This window comes from Rhodotorula toruloides (assembly GCF_000320785.1).
Source record: "Rhodotorula toruloides NP11 unplaced genomic scaffold Scaffold2, whole genome shotgun sequence".
NCBI classification, from domain to species: Eukaryota; Fungi; Basidiomycota; class Microbotryomycetes; order Sporidiobolales; family Sporidiobolaceae; genus Rhodotorula; species Rhodotorula toruloides.
In genome coordinates, this window is record NW_015622962.1 from 1261496 (window position 1) to 1272728 (window position 11233).

Sequence of the window (11233 nt, forward strand, 5' to 3'; positions counted from 1 at the left end):
GACGGCACGCTCTTCACCTTCGCTCACTCTTCGGCGGCGCATGCTCGTGCGGTCGAGTGTCGGGCTGCCCTGTCGCTCGTTGCTCGTGGCCAGACGCACGACACTCCTCCCCTGACAACCCAGTCGAGCGCAACTCCAGTCCCAAGGTTGAGAAGGCCAACAGGGTTCTCCTCCTCGCTCTCGCTCTTCCCTCGCATCTCTCGTCCACAAAGCTCGTTTCTCCTGGTTCGCAGCACGCTTCCTTTCGCCATACTCGCATCGACGACCGCCTCCTCTACGCAGCTGACTAATCTCCGCTCGACTCTGCTCCGTCCTCCTCTTCGCCGTTCGCTGGCATCCCGCTTCGAAGGGCGAACGACGACACAGCCTCACTGTAATGACTTCTCTGTCGTACGAGTCCCTCCTGAGCGTGACAACCCTTGATCCATGACGTAGCGAAGTCGGCTCGCTGCGGGGTGCGTCGAAGTGGAATGGTCCAAAGTTCCCAACGCTTGCCTCGTTGGCTTTCTCTCCCTCCGACCGCTCACTAGCACTTGCTGTGACAACTCTTGCACGAGCTACTCGCACACACGCACACAGCACACACTCAACATGGTCTCTGGTGAGCTGCTCACCCTTGCCGCCGCCTCCTCCGGCTAGCCACTTGGAGTCGATCCACTTCGACCCAAGGCTCAGCGTCGCAAACTCGGGCCAGCAGGACTGACGGAGAGATGAACGCCCACAGAACGCACTGTCCGCCTCGTCATGGGCCCCTTTGCGGGATTCGCCCTCCTCGCGAGCATCGTCACCATGTCAATCGCCGCGTCGCTCGAGGCGCACTGGAACAACGTCGGGTTCCCCAACAAGAGCTACCGTGACCGCGAGCGCATCCTCCTCGCAGCAGGAATTTGGGGCATCCTCATCTCAGGTGCGCACACCGTTTCCTCCGCTCCTCGAGCCGTTTCCGACTTCTCACATCCGTTTCCACGCGCAGCCTACTCCCTCTTCGGCACTATCTTTGCGCCCGGATCCACTGCTTTCGGCATCTTCCCTCACCTGATTGCGTTCACCATCGCCTTCATCCTCTACCTCGTCGGCGCATCCTCCCTCACTGCCTTGACCGACAAGGTCACTTGCTCGAACGCCGCCGAGACGTTCAGTCGCTGCAATACGACCAAGGCGCTCGTAGGTGCGTACTCGAGCTCTGCCAGTCCATGCGCATCGAAACTGACGCAGCTTCCCGTCTGCAGCCTTTGGGTGCGCTTCCTTTCCTTGCTCGCTCGTCCCTCTCACGACACTAGCTGACTCTCCTGCCGCGCAGATGGATCGGAACCATCTACGTTTTCCTCATCCTGGTCTTTGTCTCGATCCTCGGCATCAAGGCCCGCAGCGGCGTCGGCGCTCGCAAGGGCGCTCTCACCGACGCCTAAACCCCGTCCCTCCCTATCAAAGCAGTCGGAACCCTCTTCGTTACTTCATCCGCCGTACATACCCTTTCTACCTCCCGAGCTCTTAGCACAAGTCGCAGCACTGGCCTAATTCGTCTTCTTGCCGGTGAAATCGTAATACTGCACGCAACAACCTGGCTTTGAGAGGTACAGATGGGGTTGAGACTTTGAAGGAGATTCTGAAGGGAGAGAAGCTGACAAACGAGGGGAGAACGAGAGGGAATGAGCGACCACTACCTCCGCTTCCTGCCCACCTTGTCCGTCCCCAAGATCCTCCCCAACAGCGTCCATACCACGATCCTCGGGATGCGCTCAAACACCCAGAAGAGCCACGACTTGCCGCCTGCGGTGTAGTAGCGCGCTGGACGTTTGCGAAGGGCCCGCGAGACGATTCCTTGTGCGAGGACGGAGGCGGGCATGGTGTGGTCTGAGAGAGCGAACGAGCGATCAGCAGGAGAGAAAGGCTGGACAGGAGCGCGCACGAACCCGCTCGCTGCGACATCTCTGCTCGCTCGGCAATCTTGTCCGCGACGTCCTTGAAGAGCGAGTCTGCGCCCCGAATCTCGCACTCAGTACCTCCTAACCATTCAACTTGTCATTGAGAAAGACGCGAACGCACCTTCAGGCATCTGGAAAGAGTTGAGTTGCTTCTTCCCGAACTGACTCGTAATCGCTCCAGGCGCGACGAGCATTACATCGATCCCGAGTCCTTTGACTTCCATCCTCAGTGTCTCGGTGATTGAGTGTAGAGCTGCCTTGCTGGCGGAGTAGATGCCGGACCAGGGAGTGGGAATGTTTCCTGTACGAACGAGGGAAGGGTGAGGAGATTGGCCGACGAGGAGGGAGAGCGCGACTCACCGACAATGCTGCCGATGTTGACGATCAGACCTGAACGTCGCTCGGCCATTGGAACGGCGACGAGTTTGCTGAGCCGCAAGGGAGCGAAAAAATTGGTCTCAAACTGCGGAAAGAGGAGAAGGTCAGCTTCGACGGCATCAACGGTCTTGACGGCGGGTCCGCGGCGGCAGATGCCACAGAATCCGAGCTGTTGAAGAAACGCACCGTAGCCCTTGCACCCTCTTCGCTCTCAACATCCGCATCGAGGACAGCTCCCGTTCCGGCCGCGCCCGCGTTGTTGACCAGCACATCAATCCTTCCCTGCTCCTTGATGATCTTGTCGACGACAATGCGGCAAGACTCGAGCGACGTGACGTCCAGAGCGACCTTGCGCACCTCGTCCGGGAGGGTCTGGAGGGACTCGAGGCGGCGTGCTGAGGCGTAGACGACGCAGCCGCGCTTGTGGAACTCTTGGCAGAGGGCGTTGCTGGTGGGTACGACTGTCCGTCAGCCTCGCGAGACTTTGGCACGACAGCGACGTCTTGCAGAAGTCGAGGTGGGGCAGGAGGAGAGAACGGGGAGAAGCAGACGCACCCGATGCCGCCCGCCGAGCTGCCCGTGACGAGAACAACCTTGCGACCGGTAGCCATCCTTCGCAAGCCTAGCAGAGTGTGAAGTCGAGAGGGAGAGAGCGAAGTGGAGGAGGGGAGAGGTTCGGGTACTTCGCGCTCGCCAGTCCCTGCTTCCTTGGCCAGAAGCAAGCAAGGAAGAGACTCTCGATGAACGTAGCGAACTACCTTGTGCGAGCCGAGACGGGCTTTGCGAGAGGAAGGCCAAGTTGAGCGCTACAAACGACAAAAGGATGTTGATACAGGCTGCTCGAACGAGAGGCAGAAAGGGTCCATCGACTTATAACAAAGAGAGCAGAGAGCTAGGCGGGCGCACTCTTCACCGGGAAGCGTCCAGCAGATCGTCGTCGTCCTCCTCGCTCTTGACGAGGGCCGACATGACCTCGTCGTCCGAGTTGGCGTCCTCGTCGTCGCTGCCGTCGCGCTCGACGTCCATGGCCTGCGTCGACGTCGATGCCTGCGCCTGCAGGTCGCGCGAGCCGTGCAGGCGACGGACAGTCCGCCTCGACGAGCCGTCCGAGCCAGCTTGGCGCGAAGGCGTGCTGTCCTGGGCGAGCAGGGACGACGCGGCAGACGACGATCCCGATGGAAGGCGCGAGAAGTCGCCTGCGCGGAGACGCGGGGCAGGTGGTGCAGCGTTCGAGGTACCGGCGCCGGGAGTGACGGGATCCTCACCGCCGGCCGCATCGCTCATGGCGACATCTCGACCGGTATCGGTGAAGGCGCCCGGGAGCTCTGCGTCCGAGTCTTCGGTCTTGATGCGCGGCGTGCGAGAGGGCCGCTTCGCTCGAGAAGGGCGTTCGGGCTCGACGGAGCCAAAGTCGAGCACCTCAAACTCGCTCCGGCCGTTACGAGAGATCGCCGCAACGCAGAAGCGCTGGTCGAACGAGACCTGCCAGACGCCTGTGAGGTTCGTCAAGAGGTCGCGAACAAAAGCGCCGGTGCGGACGTCCCACATCTTGAGGGTACCGTCCGAGCCGCTGATGACCTTGTCCTCGTCGTGCTGGAAGCAGGTGATCGCGCCCTGGTGGGCCGCGAGCGAGTGGCGGCAGGCGCCTGTGTCGGGATCCCAGATGCGCAGGGTCCAGTCGGCAGCCGCCGAGACGAGGTTGCGGTGCGTCAAGCCGAGCAGGCCGACAAGCGAGGCATGGCCCTCGAGGACGCCGCGGAGCTCGCCGGTCTCGGTCGACCAGAGACGGACAGTGCCGTCCATCGAGCCGGACGCGACCTGCTTGCGGGTCGGGTCGTACACGACGGAGTAGACCTTCTGCGTATGGCCCTGCAGGACGTGCCGGCACTCGCCCGTCATCGTGTCCCACACGCGAACGTCCATGTCGTACGAACCCGAGACGAGCGTCCTGCCGTGAGCGGCGAGAGCGCGAACGGCCTGCGTGTGTCCTCGCAAGTGGCGGGGGGGGAAGGGGTTTTCGGCGGGCTGGGCGGCTTCCTCAGACGGACTCTCGGGGTAGGGCGGCTCGTAGTCGGCGTCCTTGCCCGGCATCGGAAGCTTCCAGACTCGCAAAGTGTGGTCGCGCGAGCCGGTAACGATGATCGGGTAGGGCGGTTCCCAGACTGGCGGGCCGGACGGGTCGGGGTTGACGTTCTGCGGCTCGACGATCTGGAGGCAGCGGACTGTCGAGGTGTGGCCGATAAAGACGTGCGTGCAGCGGTAGGTGTCGAGGTCCCAGACGCGGACGGTGCGGTCCGTCGATCCGGAGACGAGCACATTCCCGACATACTGCAGGGCCCAAACGCCGCCTTCGTGGCCGCTCAGGACGGCCTTGAGCGCGCCGGTCTGGGTCTCGAAGACGCTGATCGAGTGATCGTCCGACGAGGAGACGATCTTGTCCTTGTCAAACTGCAGGCACGTCACGACGTGGTTGTTGGTGTTCGCGGCGGCGTTGCCGGCGTTGCCAGCTTGCGGCGAGCTCGAGTACGGGAAGTTGAGGCGCTTCGGCATGTTCTGCTGCCAGTTGCGGCGGATGAGGACGCGGTGACGGTAGAGAAGCTTGAAGGGGTGGACGAAGTGGGACGGCGGGATGGGCGATGCTTCGCGCGAGGACGAAGGCGAGGCGAGGCGATGGTTGACAGCCGAAGATCCCTGCGGTGTCGGTCCTCCGCCGTACAAGTCATCGACGTGGACCCGACCGGACCACTTTGAGCGTTTCTGCAGCGCAACCGAGCGGTCAGTCTCGGCCTGAAAGAGTTTGTTGTGGGTGCTCACCTTCTTGTCCCAGACGCCCGCCTTCCACCGCTTCAGGAAGAGATCCTCCTTGCCGCCCCGGGTGATGTCCCTCGCCTCTCGCTCGTCGCTGCCATCGCCAATCCAGAAACCCTCCGCTACCAACTTGTCCTTCCAGACTCGCCATTCGCCATCGATGAGCCGCCGCCACGTCTTGCTGACGAGGGAGGCTCGGCACAGGTCGCGAACGTCGAAGTAGCTGAGGATCGACGTGCCGAGCTCGGGTGGGAGGTCGGAGAGGAAGTCGCGGCGGAGAGCGTGCTCGACGACTTGATTGACGGACTGAAGGACGGGGATGGACGACCGGCGGAGAAGCTGGAAGAGGAGGTACGACTGGAGGGTAGGCTGAAGCTGGTCGAAGGACTTGACCAGGTCGGGTAACGAGAGCAAGCCGCTCAGGCCGATGCCGTAGCCGAAGTCGAAACTTTGGCGAAGTGCAACGGCACCTGCTTGCGCAGCAGCGTCGACGTCGTCGTCTCGCAGCTCTTGGCTGTCCTCGCCGCCGAAAGTCGGGACAGGACTTGGCGGACTCTGGTTCGGACTAGGGAGAGCAGCCGCGCTCACGACTGTCGCCGGCGGTCCCATGCTTGTCGTATGCGCTTGCAGGTGAGCTTGACTTAGGCGTCGACCGGTAGCTGCGACAGACGCATCACCGTCGACGGAAGCCTGAGAGGTCGAGTCGGCTCGAGCGCGTTTTCGAGGCGGACCTGGCGAGGGGTGCCGTAACGGAAGTGCAACGTCGTCGACACGATCCGCCTCCTCGTCAAGAGCGTCCTGACCGTGCCCAGCTCCTCGAGGCCGCCGCGACAATCGTCGCTGGTGAAGAGCGCCTCGCTCGTTCCGCGACAACCCCTCGGCACCGCCTGTCAGCGGCGAGATATCCGACTCGTCCTCGATGCGAGCCTTCCCCTTCCCCTTCGCACTGCGCGGCGGTCCTCCGCTCGACTGCCAGCCTACTCCTGCGCCTGCGAGCGTCAGAGCTTCCGCGGGATTCTCTACGTAGGTCGCCGACATGTCGCCCAGCGCGAGCTGAAATTGTCGCATGCTGCCTGGCCATGGCTCGGAGCTCAGCGGGTACATCTTGGGGTCGAGCGGCAGAGCAGACGAGGACGGGCCTGCCTCGCTCGACTCGTCGAGAAGCTGACGGAGGGATGTCCGCGGCGTGACGGGGCTGCCGTATCGCATCGCTGCGTCCCCTGACGGGCCGGAGAAGGACGAGTGAACGGCGCGAATTGGGCGAGATTTGGGTATGCGGATCGGGGCGAAGTTGGTGGTCGTCTGCGTCGTCGTAGTCACGACAGTCGTCGTCGTCGCGGGCGCAAAGTGCAAGAGCGCATAGTCTCCAGGTGCACCCGGACTGGCAGCATCGTCCAGCGCAGCTTCCCGTTCGTGTCCAGCTGGTCGAGGCTGACCGGGTCGAGCATGTGCCGTCGTAGTCGTTACGCGCGTCACAACGCTCTCGACGTGTTTACCGAGTGGTTCCGTCGCGCCCGCACTCGTACGGTCGACGTCCATCGCGAGAAGTAGGGAGGGGTGCGGGAGCGAGAGATGAGGCGGGGAAGGGACGGGGGCGAGGAAGTGAACGCGGTTTATAGGCGGGTGTGAGCGTGCACTGCTAGCTGCAGATCGCAAACGCCTTGTCAGCCTGGTCCACACCCTCGCGAGCCTCGAGTACGCACATCGTCTGCGAGGAGGCGAGCGCGTTCCTTTGCGCAATGGTCCCACGGCGCGAGACGGTGCAGATAGAGCAGCAGCCGTGTGAGCCGTTGAAGGGCTTGTCCGCAATTTAGCAAAGACGCAAAGCGAGGTGAACAGCGGGAAGCGAAGGTGTTCCCGCACAAAGGGTGTCCGAAGAGAAGTGCAAGAAGGAGTTTGGTCAAAACAGGGAAGAAGCGTGCAGCCCGAGTGCAATTGTCGTAGCCGTAAGCTTCGGTGAAGCTACACCGAGCGAAGCGATTGAGCGAGTTCAGGGGTGGAAGCGGCACTTTCGCACGAATCGTCGTCTACACGTCCAGTTGTGCAAGCGGAGTCTACAGATGCGCCGCTGCCTGCAACTCCTCGTCGTTCGACACCGGCCGATAACCCTCTGCGCGCTCGAGACCTCGGCGGAACGGCTCGATGTCCTCTTCACGCAACTCCTTCGTCCCCTCCGGCAATGGCCGCGGCTCCTTGATGCGCTCGAGGGCAGCAAGTACCGCCGAGTCGTTCGAACATCCCTCCTTGACGAACGCCTCGAGTTGTGCAAGTGTGGGCTTCGTTTGCGCGAATGTCAAGACCTCGTCCGCCTTGTCCGGCGCCGCAGCTTTGACGGCTTTGAGAAGTGGCGACAAGTCCGCAGGCTGGAGTCGCTGAGAGCGATACAGGATGGCAAGTTTAGTCCGTGATGTTGACGAAGGCGAGATGAAGCGGTCGAAGAAGGCGAGGATGTCGGTCTGCGAGAGCTGTCGAACGAGCTTGGCCTGGCGTTGACGGTAGCCGAAGTCGAGCTCGCCCGTGGATACCTCGGCCCAGTACCGGTTTGACCTGGTGAGATGCCGAGTGAGCGGAGGAAAAGCGAGAACGGCTTGAAAGTAACGCACTCCTGGCCGAGCGTTTTCGGTTTCTCGAACAGCTTGTGCACCAAGCTCTCGCGCTCCTTCTCGAACTCTTCGTCGCTCATGCCCTGCACACGCTCGGCGAAAGTCGACCACAACGCGTCGATCCGCTCGTCGACGTATTCCGGCGACCGCTCCGACTGGACAACCACGCGGAAGCCGGCGTAGGCGTTCGTGACCCACGAGCCGGAGGAGACAATGTAGCCGAGCTGCTCCTTTGTGCGGAGTGTCGAGAAGACGGGAACTTTGGCGAGTTGGGCGAAAAGCGAGAGCTTGGCGAGCAGCTCATGGTCGCTGGCCGGCCCTACGTCGTAGTATGCCGAGACTGCCGAGTTAACATTCTCCGGCGACGGTACGAGAGGTCGGTAGACGGTCGACGATCCGGGCGGAAGCTTGAGGGCGCGATGGTAGTCGGTCTCGGAAGAGTCGGCCGGCTGAGCGTCCAGCTTGCCCTCGAGGGTTTCAACCATCTTGACGGCATCCTGCAAAGTAGATGCTCAGCCTTTGCCCCCTGTCTCGAGCAGAGGAGCGTACAGTAGCGGCGAAGTTGCCCGTAATCAAGGCGTCGAGCGAGTACTTCGCAAGAAGTTGCTGAGCATGCTGACGAACGTCGGCAAGCGTGACACCTGCGAGAAATAGTATCAGAAGAGAGCAGGCAGGAGTGAGTCCGGAGCGGGACGGACCTTGAAGGGCTTCGAGGCGTTCGTCCCAGGTCCAGTACGTCTGCCTCGTCAGCCGGCGGACCTCGGCATCGGCGAGTCCAGACGGGTTTGACAACTTTGCGTTGGCGTAAGCGCGCGTCAAACGGTCATGCACAATCTCGAAATCCTTGTCGGCGATCTGGAAGTCCTTGGCCGTGTCGAGGACAACGGAGGCGAGTAAGGGCAGCTTCTCGGTATAGCCGGAGACAATGAGGGAGAATCCGCCGGATTCTGTACCGAAGGCGTAGTGCAGGCCGGCGAGAGTTGCGTCGTACGAAAACTTGGTAAGGCTTTCTTCGATGAGGGAGGTGAAGAGCTGGGTGAGAATGGCGTTGCGTGGCGAAGTGTCGGCGATCGCCCTGCGCAGCGTAATCTCGTGAGCTGCAGATGCTGAGCTGCAGAAGGGCAGACGTACGAGCGGAAGATGAAAAAGGTGCTGCCCTTGGGGATACACCATCGGTCGTCTGCCTTGAAGAACAGCCGGGAGCGGGGAGTCTTGCGGATCAGGCTTGGTCGCAGTGCCGGCTGTCGGTGGAGAATGTTTCAGGGTAGGCTCTGCGGACAAGGCTAGGAAAAACTCACCTCGGGCGACGGCTTGTCTCGCAGGAGGTCGAGTTTCTCCGGCACGAAGATGTTGCGGCCGGGAAGAGCTAGACTTGAAGCTTCGGACGAAGCGAGTGAGTCGATGTCGAGGGGGGAGACGTCGTATTCGGTCCCGTAGTACTGCACACGCGACCGGGATCAGCCATTTGCACGAGCGAACACTTCAGGGTTGCATGCACCTTCTCCCGCTCCGTCCAGAACTCGCGACCCGGGAGCGGGTCCTTCGAGCCGACAAGCACGCGACAGTTGTCCGCCCGCAGGTGTCCCAACGTCTCCTTGATGAGCGACTCGTCCCACTCGGTCGAGAACCAAGGACCGACGAGCAGCCTGTCGGGGTCGTACAGCGTCTCGCCCATCTGGCTCGCAAGGTTGCGGGTGGTGGATTGCGGCTGACCCTTCTCCTTCCACCGCCAGTCGATCTTGCCGAGCTGCTGCATCTCGTCGAATGCCCAGCGCTGCGGCGGCGTCAACTTGAGCAGCTCGACGTAGCGGAAGACGAGTGCGATCGCCTCCTTGTGGTGCTGAAGACCCGTGGCGGTCAGGCTGATCTCGACTCGGAAGAAATCAAAGCCGCGGGCACCGCCGCCCGACGACGCTGAGAGCGAGGTTGCCCAGCCGAGCGACTTCAGTACGGCGAGAACTGAGCCTTCGCCTTCGTGACCGAGATAGTGCGACAAGAAGCGCCCAGGCTGCGAGGGGAAACTGGTAAGTTAAGTCGGTGCGGGACCAGACTGGACGGGTCCTTGCTCACTTTGGTCCGCCAGTGCCGTCGCAGGTCGGGCATGCCAAACTCGATACGGAGCTTGGGAGTGTCCTTGACCGTGCGGTACGAGATCTGCTGGCCAGCGATTGCCGGCGAGATGGGCGGGACGGTGAACCGAGTTGCTTCGAGGTTCGAGTTCGGGATGTCGGAGTACTCTTGCAGGACGAGTTGGGTGAGCTCGTCAAGCGACTCTGTGCGGCAAGTGGATTAGCATCGAGCTTGAAGAAGCGGGAAGATGTAGCGCACGATTCCCCAGCACGACAAGGCTCATCAGGTTGGCGGAGTAGTGCTTCGAGTACCACTCGAGCAGTCGATCCCGCACGTCAACACCTCGCGCTCTTGGCTCCTCCCAAAGCGACTCTTTACTCCCCGTCCCGAATTTCCAGTAAACCGAACCTTCCTCGCGCGAGCTCGTCGCCTTGCCCAGCTGGAACAGTCGTCGAGTGTCAAGCTGCAAGTTTCTTCGAAACTCGGAGTCGACGGCATTGAGCTCCCGTTCTGTGCAGGAGGCGTCGAAAAGAGGCGAGGTGAAGAACTGTGCGTGACGGGAGAGGGCGCCAGGCAGGCTAGCGGGCGAGCAGTCGAAATGGTAGACCGTCTCAGCGACTACGAAGGGAGACGTCAGCCCAGGGAAAGGCGGAGAAGAGGTGGAGACTGACTTGCGCGAGGTGTACGCGTTGCTCGAGCCGGCGTTTCGCGAGAGGTAGGTCTTGTACTCGGCCTCCTCGGGGTACTTCTCCGTGCCGAGGAAGAGCACTGAGTATTCAATAGTCAGTGATTACGCTTGCAGGGCAGCGAAGAGCGAGCCTCACTGTGCTCGCAGAAGTGCGCAAGGCCTGGCAGGTCGTCTGGGTCGTTCAGGTGGCCGACTTGGACGCCGAGTGCGGCCGCGGCTGCACGAGGGGATCACTCTCAGGTGGATGCGAGTCGGGTAAATTCGCCAGAACGCACCTTTGTCCGTCTGCGCGTCGGAGATGAGGAGTGCCTTAAGGCCGTTCCGCAAGACGATGAGCCTGCAGGTGCAAAAGTGAGTCGGCTGAGCAGAGAGGAGGAAGACAGCACGCTCTCACCGATACTTGCGGTCATCGTTCGGCGACACCTCAATCTCCTTCTCCAGGACCGCGAAACCTCCCTGCCCCCCCGTTCGCCAGCCGCTACCCAGACGGCCGAGGTCGAACGGCTCCGTAACCCGCTGCATGCTCCTGTTAGACAATGCAGGCGCTTGAGAGGCGTGCGAGGCCGAGTACGAGCGAAGTGGGGCGTTCGTCGAAGCGAGCCGATGAGGAGGCAGAGGGAGTCGGGCAAGCAGTGTCGAGCGTCTGGCCACAAGCAATGAGCGACAGAGCAGCCTGACACTCGACCGCACGAGCATGCGTGCCGAAGAGTGAGCGAAGTGGAGAGAGCGCCGCTTCGAAGGAGCAGCGAGGACCAGGAGGA

The 11233-nt window shown here is 62.0% G+C and overlaps 4 protein-coding genes across 4 annotated transcripts; 1 reads left to right on the forward strand and 3 right to left on the reverse strand.

The window, feature by feature from the left end:
* Nucleotides 1-744: 744 nt before the first annotated feature.
* On the forward strand, nucleotides 745-1409 carry RHTO_03192 (uncharacterized protein; the record flags this gene model as incomplete). The annotated part of the gene is made up of 4 exons (XM_016416863.1): nucleotides 745-907; nucleotides 974-1168; nucleotides 1230-1236; nucleotides 1301-1409. 4 exons carry the CDS (start codon nucleotides 745-747, stop codon nucleotides 1407-1409), a joined length of 474 nt encoding a protein of 157 aa, XP_016276582.1.
* Nucleotides 1410-1660: 251 nt separating this feature from the next.
* On the reverse strand, nucleotides 1661-2914 carry RHTO_03193 (1-acylglycerone phosphate reductase; the record flags this gene model as incomplete). Its single annotated transcript, XM_016416864.1, has 6 exons — nucleotides 1661-1854; nucleotides 1914-1976; nucleotides 2047-2226; nucleotides 2286-2388; nucleotides 2490-2751; nucleotides 2859-2914. 6 exons carry the CDS (start codon nucleotides 2912-2914, stop codon nucleotides 1661-1663), a joined length of 858 nt encoding a protein of 285 aa, XP_016276583.1.
* Nucleotides 2915-3212: 298 nt separating this feature from the next.
* Nucleotides 3213-6650, reverse strand: RHTO_03194 (cell division control protein Cdc4; the record flags this gene model as incomplete). Its single annotated transcript, XM_016416865.1, has 2 exons — nucleotides 3213-5060; nucleotides 5118-6650. 2 exons carry the CDS (start codon nucleotides 6648-6650, stop codon nucleotides 3213-3215), a joined length of 3381 nt encoding a protein of 1126 aa, XP_016276584.1.
* A 515-nt stretch (nucleotides 6651-7165) lies between these two features.
* Nucleotides 7166-10994, reverse strand: RHTO_03195 (a-pheromone processing metallopeptidase ste23; the record flags this gene model as incomplete). Its single annotated transcript, XM_016416866.1, has 13 exons — nucleotides 7166-7658; nucleotides 7715-8211; nucleotides 8264-8355; nucleotides 8413-8789; nucleotides 8846-8955; nucleotides 9013-9153; nucleotides 9213-9722; nucleotides 9785-9987; nucleotides 10043-10402; nucleotides 10460-10552; nucleotides 10609-10689; nucleotides 10748-10809; nucleotides 10867-10994. The coding sequence occupies 13 exons, from the start codon at nucleotides 10992-10994 to the stop codon at nucleotides 7166-7168; spliced, it is 3147 nt and encodes a 1048-aa protein (XP_016276585.1).
* Nucleotides 10995-11233: the final 239 nt, after the last annotated feature.